Source organism: Pteropus vampyrus, unplaced genomic scaffold, assembly GCF_000151845.1.
Source record: "Pteropus vampyrus isolate Shadow unplaced genomic scaffold, Pvam_2.0 Scaffold260, whole genome shotgun sequence".
In the NCBI taxonomy this organism is placed as follows: Eukaryota; Metazoa; Chordata; class Mammalia; order Chiroptera; family Pteropodidae; genus Pteropus; species Pteropus vampyrus.
This window is the reverse complement of record NW_011889041.1, coordinates 1,163,969-1,173,569: the sequence shown is the minus strand read 5'-3', so window position 1 is coordinate 1,173,569 and position 9,601 is coordinate 1,163,969. Positions and strand designations below refer to the sequence as shown.

The window sequence follows — 9,601 nt, the reverse complement described above, 5'->3', positions numbered from 1 at the left end:
GTATTTTGCTGCCCTCTACTGGAGATCAAAGAATGATTTCCAGCTTCATCTCAAGCTTTGCCTTATCAGTGTGTGTTCACATGGCTTATCATGTGTGTGGGCATGTTTGCGCGTGTGTGCACGTGTGTGTGCAGAGAGAGAGAGATCTCCCTCTTAGAAGGCCTCAATCCTATTAGATTTGAACCCTACTTTTATGAACTCATTTAACCTTAATTACCTCCTAAAAGCCCTATCTCCAAATTTGGTCTTGTGGAGATTAAGAATTCAACAAATGAATTTGGGAAGGATACAGTTCAGTCCCCAGCATCAGCCTATATATTTCTATAGTACTTTCTCCTTCCTTAGACTAAATGTATTAAAATTGCCTGTTTACTAACCTGGGCCTCATTAGACATGAGTTCCCTCAGGCCAGACTCTGTAACTGTACTGCCATTGTATCCCTAGCACAGTGACTGGTACTTAATAGTGATGTGGTGAATGCTGGTTGAATGAATGAAGAAATGATGCCAACTACCTATTCTTCTTCTTCACCAGGTCTTAACAGCAAATTCCATAATTAGCAGGGACAGTGGGATTCTTAGGCCTAAGCAGATACCTGGTGCTGTGTTGGAGACAGAACATTGAAACAAGCCTTATGCTGATTCAGCTATTGAATGTCATGGACTTCAGTTTCCTCCAAAGTCCTCATCAGAGTGGTAGAATGGTATGTCATAAAGCTCAACTTCAATCAACAGCCATTTCTGGGCCAAGAAGAAGCTGCTGTGCTTATTTAGGTGAGTCGCATATCAACTGAATTTTTAAGTTCTTATTTCAGATGAACCAGTTATTTAAGAATAGGGTAAAGAATTTAATAAACATATCCATTGGATAAATGACCATTTGATGTGGATAATATAGTCAACAACCAGTTAAAATTAAGTATAAAAAGAGACACTGCAGTCGGGCCTGTAGAAAACTTTATTGTACTTTGAATAAGAAGCATGTAACAAAATTTAGAGCATGATAAGGATGACATAGCTCCAATTATGTTCCTTTAAAAGTATTAAGTACAGTACACAAAGACTTCATAATATTTTAAAGTCTCCTAAAATATCAAGACATACTAGAAGCTGTGGAGTTTCCTTTCAACTACAGCATTTATTCCCATTAGCTTTGCTACAATGAAAGTTAACATATATGAACATACACATATTATAAGTGAAATGGAAAATGAAGGCATACAACGAACATTCCAATTACTTAGCGAGTATAAGGAAGAAAGTCATTTTAGTATTTCTGAACTTCTGTTTTTTTTTTAATGTAATGACCAGGTACAATGAAACATTTTCTAAAATGCTTTCAATGTTACATTATTTTGATCATTCCTTGTGTAATCAATACTTTCTTACCATAGTCATTAATCAAATTTGACAATTTGCAAATGAAATAAGAAACACATTAATCTTATTCAGAGGTAACATTCAAAACATTGAACAACATCAGTCCATTGCCCCTAACCAATAAGCACAGACACTGGAGTAAATGACTGATATGGCAACAAAGGTCTGTCCCAGCTGAATATCAGCCTTGATCTTATTTCCAATGACCAGGTACATTTTTTTGCTAATGTAGAAGAAGCATGAGTTATGAGATATGAAACATGAAATTTACGCAGACATGAAACTGAACTCAAATACTCTGCTGCATGGAAGCGGAATGTGAAATATTTCACAGTGACTGAAGTGGACTGGCTAACAGGCAATGGAGGTGTTTTATACTCAACTTGGATTAAAACAAATGGACTTACAAGAAACCCTTGAGACTTAGTTAAGGCTACTAATCTAAAGGCCCTAAATTACTGAGGGGCCTTTAAAATCAGTATATGTGACCTTTTATATATTTTTCCTTTAAGGAAAAGAATAATAAAAAACACCGAGGTACTTTAGTTTCTTTTCAAGGGATTACTGTTGGTTACTTCCTGAGATGCAAAAGACCACAAAAGAAAAGCACCATGCCTAGGTTGCTGGATGAGGCATCAAACACTAATAGTTTGGTCCTTTTCTAAATGGATCTCTTCCGACAATTACACTAAAACATAGTGATGGATCGCAGATGCCAGGGGGACCTGGTTGCCCTTGGATGCCAGGTTTTCCGTGATCTCCGTCTTTGCCAGGGAGACCTGGGTCTCCTGGAGGACCTTCTTTGCTTATTCCAGGTGGGCCCTCTGGACCTAAGATGGGACATTAACAATATATGAACAAAGGATTTTGGTTTTTGATGGTGATAACTGATTCTGTAAGATATTTAAACTAAAAAAAAAAAAAAAAAATTCTTGAAAATTGTACATATTTGCACTAATGTGAAAAGAGGAGGTATTCTCTTGCTAATTCTACATATCTCCCACTTTAAAAAGGACCATCCAAAAATAATCAGCAATTTTTGTAAAACTAAGCTAATCTATATTGATATAGCAATTGTGCTACTGATTAAGAGATTGAGCTAACATTCTATTTCAATTTGTGGGTTGTCCAAACATTTCTTCTTTTCAGTATATTTTTTTGCCAACATTATTATAAATTAGCAGGTGATACATACACAAACTACAACTCTAATGAAGTCATTTTTATGCCATATTTGCAATAAAAATTACTATTTCCAGTATATATATATTTTAGTTTGCACATCTAAATACATTATCATTACCGTAGTATAATAATGATCAATACACATAGGTATTATAGCAGTAATTTGTGAATGATAGACTAATTAGTTCAATGAGCATGTGCAAAGAAAGGAGAGTTAATTTAGGATAGCCTTTTAAAGTTGATACCTCAAAATAAAAGCAAAATATTCAGGTTTGAGGATGGAGCAGAGCAGTTTGGGGCACTTTCTATACTATTACTACTTTCTGCTGCTGGTACTACTAATAAATATTTATTTAACACTTAATTACAATTGTAGATATTGGTTTAAGTGTAGATATTGTTCTAATTTAATACCGTTACATAGACAGTATTAAATTATTTGATTCACCAAAAATCCTAATGAGGTAATAATATCATCTAAAATAATAATAACAGTACATATTTACTGAAAACATAACTATGATTGTCAAGTAGTGTTATGAAAGCACTGCATGCATTAACTCATTTAATCTTCCAATAATGTCATAATGTAGATAACATATCATCACAATTTTACAAATGAGGGAACTGAACCGTAGCAAAGTTAAATAATACAGCTAGCAGAGGGTGACTTAAGAATCTTAGTTTCAAATTACTTGACATAGATTTATGATGATTTTCTTAAAACAAAATATGCCACAACTCTTATGAGTATATACCAAATCTTACCTGATGGACCAGGAGGACCTTGCTGTCCAGGGTACCCAAACCCTTGGCTCCCCTTTGCCCCATTTCTTCCTGGTAGGCCTGCAGTGTTAAAAATGGAAGTAAACTCATTTATCCTGTAAAATCACTGCGTCCTAGATTGTTTCTTTCAAAGCTGTTAATACACACATTGAAAGAAAAAATAAATCTTTTTAAAATAGCTTGCCACCTAGCTACTATTACTAATGGAAAACAAAAATTTTTAAGCAAAAATTTATAAAATTATCAGTGGTTTAGAAGTATTTAATGAGGTTAAATATTAAAAAAAGGAAAATGGTTTGGGATTACTAGCCTTTTCTGTTAATCACAGTTGTTTTTTATTACTTTGATGAAACATTTAAATTGTTCATATAATATTAAAAGAAGAATTATCAACCAACATTCTACATAAACACTCAAGGGCAAAGAGAAGTAAGTTATGGGCTAATAGGAAGTTTGGCTGCAAAACAACTTTATAATAAAAAAATTGAATAATTTTTGGTAATAGAAAGTTACCAAAGTCAAAATAAAGAAAGTAGCATCTCTGATTTTCTATTTAAAGATTTTATTAGATTCAAGTAAAATGTCTAAGTGTGTTGTCAACATGTTCTAATTTGTAACTTTATATGTTTCATAACTTTGACCTGTCTCTACTTGCTTGAAAATATTGCTTCAAGAAAATAGAATTAGTGCTCTTTAACTCAGTTGACAAGTTATTTAAAGACTAAGGGATTTACAAATGTTTTTTGTCATCATGAAAACAAAGATGAACTCTTTCCTATTAACTGAATTTAGGATGTGGATACAAAAAATACTTTTTCGTTGCTCATTTGCTTATGCACACAAACTAAGTACCTTTTAATCCTCTGGCACCTGGGCGTCCAGGAGCACCCATTAATCCAGGAACACCATCTCTTCCCGGCAAACCAGGAAATCCTCGGGGACCTTCTGGGCCTGTAGGACCAGGTGGCCCAGGAATACCAGGGGAACCATGTTGGGACTGGCAATGATCACAATTGTGGATTCTTCCACTCTGAAGTAAGACTGGTAGCTGGACTTAAAAACAAAGAACCCCCCACTTATGTTTAAATGATGAGTGGCAGGTAACACTATCTCTAATAATTTTTTTTTAATTTACAGATGCATATCTTTTGACCAATAATTTCACTTCTAAAAAATTAACTAAGTAAATATCCATTGCCCTGTGCAATATTATCATTTGCTTAAAATTGGAGGAAAAAGTGAATGTGCTCTCCACAAAAAAAAATGATAAATTATAGACATCCAAATTTAAGAATTAAATTCTAATTGCATCAGAAAATGTATTTAATGGTGAAATAATAATAAATTATTAAAATTATTACAAAAGTATTATTTCATCTTTATAAATATACTCATCCAGAAAATAAAAAAAGACAAGAGTTTATAAATGTTCTTTATTTTTTTCTTTATCTTATATCTTTTATAATTTCTATCAAAAATTGTTATTACTTTAAAAAAAGTCATTAAAAACTCTGAGACTTACCTCTTAATACATCAGTGCAAATTTCTCGAATAAACTGTTCTGAAAACTCTCTTCCCTGCATCAAATTATAAGGGGTTATAATGTGTACATACCAAGTAAAAAGCAATGAAAATATGAAAATTATGAAAAAAAGCAGAATACATACAGGCTTCCCATCGAACCCTGGAGGTCCCTGAGGACCTGTTTCTCCAGGTTGCCCCCGGGGACCCACAGGCCCCATCAGGCCATCCATCCCAGATTCTCCTTTTGGTCCAATGGAGCCTCTGACACCAGGTTCTCCCTTTTCACCTTTCTAAAAACAAAAGAAATCTTCAAACATTCTATTTAGATATTTTAGGAAGTATAATTACATCTTAAATGCCCTCAAGGATATGGATATGAATATACAAGTTAAATTGGAAACAGCTGTGGGAAATTTCATATTACATTAAACTGTCATTTATCCATCCATCCACCCATCCATCCAACCCTACAAGTATCTACTATTTATTGAATATATTGTATAGGCAAGATGCATAGTGCCAGAGATACAATAATGAACCGATAATATTGACAAATACATAACATTTCATATCTAATTGAATGACTCTACACATCCTGAATGTCACTATTTAGGAACTATGCAAGAACACGAAAGACATTTTCTGTTTGTGATGTCGATTGCTAGATTTATACAGTATTAAAAACCTGAGCAATAACAACTCAACAGAGAGAGCATAATACATGAGAAACATACCTCTCCTTTTGCACCATGATGACCTTGAATTCCCTTTGAAAATTAACAGGAAAAAAAACTATAATAAATGTGCAAGCTATAATAGTAGTAATATGGCAAGCATCTTTTACCACATATTTAGTCAAACTTAAATTTTCAGTTTGGAAAATATTGATAGAATTAGTGACAGAATACACGTAAAATACATGTAAAATATACACGTATTTTTTTTGTCTTTTTAAAGGATACTAAAGACTAGGCAATATGCTAACTGAATAACATAAAAATGTTATTGGCACAACTGTTTTATTCTTAGATATGAATATTTTAATATGCTGCAGGTCAAATATGTAGGTTACAAGGGAATTCTATCTGAATTCTATTTAAATTCTATGCTGAATTTAAAATATATCACTATTTTAATGAAGATTAAAATTCAAATCAGGTAAGAGAAGGTTTATTTATTTTATTTTGTGATTAAGAGGAGCATTTTGTTTTCCCAAGTTTATGTTCTTAAAGTCAAATTTTGATTGAGTACAATGATAAAAGATAGGTTAAAGCAGAGGCACCATTAAAAGTGATTAATAGGAAAGAAAACACTTATTTGTCCTATGCCTAAACCACTCACTGCTGGTAATTCAGAAGTTAGAGAAGTAGTATGATGTACAATATGGTATCTTATTCTCCAATGATAAAAACACGGGGAATCCAAACATGAAATTTACTCATCATTACAATCACTGGGTACATATGGATGGCTCTATTAAATTATCTCCCACTCATTTCTTTCACATATTCATTCCAATGATGTATTATACATAATAAGAACTTTTAGGAAAGGCATTAAATTTTTTTATTTTTAAAATTCATTGTACGTTCAGACTCTAAAATCACCCAATATCAGTTCAGGAAAAGGATATGGCTTTCACCTACACAAGTAGGATTTTATTACCCAACTTGAAAATTAAAAATTGGTGTTCTGCAATTCAATATAAAATTCAGTGTATAACACTGCACACAAAGAATTTTGGGCTTGAGTACTGTGATTTATTTCTAGGTTCCTAACTGTGGATATTCAAATTAGACAAAAAGAAAGAAAAAATAAGTAAATTCAGTGTATGGCACAGAGAAAAGTACATTCTCAAATTAAAATGTGAGCATAAAACACTAACTTAGTTTTCATATGAAAATCTATTAGTGAGTACAACACTCTGTAAGGACATTCTTTAAATATTGAAGATTCTGAAGAAATGCAGTATTCTCTACCAGGCATAATCCTACAACTGGAGCCAAAGTAAGAGGAAAGATAAAATAGTAATTCTCAGTACTAGAATTGAGTTGGAGCTGAAACTGAAAACAGCTGTCATCTGAGACTCTGCTAAGATGATTTCATGAGAGAAGCATCCATTTGAACTCCATTCACAAAACGAAAGCCAAAAAATTACACACTCACAGTACAGCACTTAGTAGGATGATAGGTAACTAAGACTTTTTAACTTAAAGATTTTGGGTAGTCTATTCAGCTGCTGAAAAGCAGCAACTGTTCTGACCCCAGAGTACTCTATATAGGCCCAGTTCCTGGTAGTGGGAAGTGTGGGCTTTTAGTAAATCTAGGGCAGAAGCTTTGTAGGAAACCCAAATCCTGCCTTAGGGGAGCAGACTTGCTCTTTTCCTTGAGAAGTAAGAAAAAAAAAATGAACCAAGGGAAACTTGAAGATAATGTCCTCTGTAAGCTTTCTAAGTAGTGAGCCCAAATTCCAAAGGAAATATTTTTTTCTTTTTTAGAGAGTTATTGTGAGTAACAGTTTTTGGTGAAAAGCTTGGACTGGGTGGTTGAATGGATGAAGGGGTGAAGGTCAGACTCTGAGAATAGCTGTTTACAGATATTGTGTAATTAGGGGAACTGAGAGGGTCAGTCTGTGTTGCCAGGGAGGGACACAGAGTCAGAATTAGTAGTGTCATCAAGTGGATTTGAGTCAGGTGGAGGAACACTAAAATTAAAAGACTTTTTTTTTTTCATTGAACATAACTGTACTCAGAGAACTCAATACATTTCTCCTCTTAGATATTTTTGTGCTTATTTAGCTTCTAAATTCTCAACTCTTGTCAATGATCTTACAGTCAGCTTCTATCTCATATTATAGACAATCTTGCATTCATATACTTTAAAACACTTTTCCCCATGGACTTTCAGATTTCTCCAAGTGAGGGACACAGAGAGCCCAGTCCTTGGAGACATTACTATACAGTTTTATATACCTATCTCCAGAACTGGTGTAATTACTGAATCTTTATCCACCCAAAGTGAAAGAGGTCCAGCCCTTGGGAGGACTCAAATGTACAGCTTGCCCTTTTAGTGCAGACTGAGTTGGAACTGAGCTTGGGACAATAGGAAGTGCAGCAGCAAACATGCTTCATAAGTATTAATCACTTTTATGTAGTTGTTGTTGTTGTTGTTGTTGTTCAATTTGGCTTTGACTGAACTTGTGCCATATGGTAATCTCACTGAAACACTACTTAATGAGAAGAATTTAGTCAGAGAAGAAGCAAAACAACCTTATTAAGTATCTGTTCTATAACACAGTCCCTCAAGATAATGGAATAGTGATTTATTTCTCTGAACAAACTGAAGAAAAACAAATTCATTTCTTCACTACATATGGCCTCAACTGCTCATATTTTAAGAAGAAAATCAAGACTAAACAGTAGGTTTGGACATACTGCCATTATATAGCCGCCTTTGGTGTACAGATACTCCCAGAAATGGGTGAATTACCTACTTTTAGTCACTTGGCCAGAAAAAGCTTTGAAAAGCAAGTTTTACAGCCATCAATAGTATCAGTATTGGAAAATAAAAATATAAAACAAATAATTAGAGCAAACCATTAAACCATTACCACCTAGCACTTTCAACCTTGTATACTTAGAAATCACATTATACATACCCTCCTCCCCACTCATTTTTATTTGTAAGTAACTCTCTCTCAGCATTGTCTAGTTACATGATTCATTATTTATCTTCCATCAAATAAAAAAAAAATACCTGTTGTCCCGGAATCCCTTGTCTTCCATATTCTCCCCTTTGACCCTTTAAAATTTAACAAATGTTATTAGTTGGTATACATGATGTGATCACATGTACAGCACAAACCATCTATTATCCTGTAGTCTAAAAAAAGTCACGAAAGCAGTAATGAAATATGTAAAATGATGTTAGATATTGGGAAGTTACTCTCTCAGAGAAAAAGTGAGAGGAAAGTCAACCTAATTTTATAGTTAAATGAATAGAGACAAACTTTTGGAGAACATGTAAATAATTTTAAGTAGTTGAGAATTTTCTGCTGAGTCCACATTAACAGCATAAAAATAATTTAAAAATCCAATTGCTGTGCACATTTTAATTTCAATGGCATAATTATGTTCAGTGTTGACAATACACATGAGGACAAGAAGACCTCTTTAGAGGAATTTTTAAAAACTGAACATGTAAAAAACATTTTGAATGAAGATCTTTAAATCAAGACACATAAGAGAGAAAAATTAATAAAGATATAAAAACACTTGTCTATTTAATAAATATTTTTGGATATTCGCCCTATATAAAACATTGTGCTAGACCTTGAAGCATTACTTTATCCCTATGTTGAATGAGATAACTAGCAGTTTCTAGGAAAACATATGTCTAGATTAATATAATCAATTAAAGACCTAGTGACCAAAATTTTAACTTGTTTTTGCATAGTGATTTACTTATGAAAGTGAATACCCAATATTTATTGAGAAGCACCTATTTGCTGGCCCTTAAAGCCACTGAAACAAAGGTATCATTTTTGCTTTCAAATTGCTTACCGAGTGGTAGGAAAGATAAGCAATTAAATCAAGAATGACAAAATTTTTTTAAATTAGAGTGATGAAAATAGTCTGATTAGTGTGCAATGTATAATTCAACATCTGGGCTGAATACTATTGAAACATAGAAAAAAACATCTGACAGAGAGGGTAGGGAAAATGACT

General features: G+C 33.3%; 1 protein-coding gene across 1 annotated transcript in view; it reads right to left on the bottom strand.

Moving 5' to 3' along the window:
- Positions 1–942: 942 nt before the first annotated feature.
- Positions 943–9,601, bottom strand: part of COL21A1 (collagen type XXI alpha 1 chain) — a 166,960-nt gene continuing 158,301 nt past the window's right edge. Inside the window, exons 24-30 of the mRNA XM_023520361.1 lie at positions 8,631–8,675; positions 5,609–5,641; positions 5,018–5,164; positions 4,873–4,927; positions 4,203–4,403; positions 3,333–3,410; positions 943–2,209 (exon numbers count right to left, since the gene is read on the bottom strand). Coding sequence (XP_023376129.1) covers positions 2,022–2,209; positions 3,333–3,410; positions 4,203–4,403; positions 4,873–4,927; positions 5,018–5,164; positions 5,609–5,641; positions 8,631–8,675 — 747 coding nt within the window. The 3' untranslated portion in view covers positions 943–2,021. The remainder of the gene's footprint in view (positions 2,210–3,332; positions 3,411–4,202; positions 4,404–4,872; positions 4,928–5,017; positions 5,165–5,608; positions 5,642–8,630; positions 8,676–9,601) is intronic.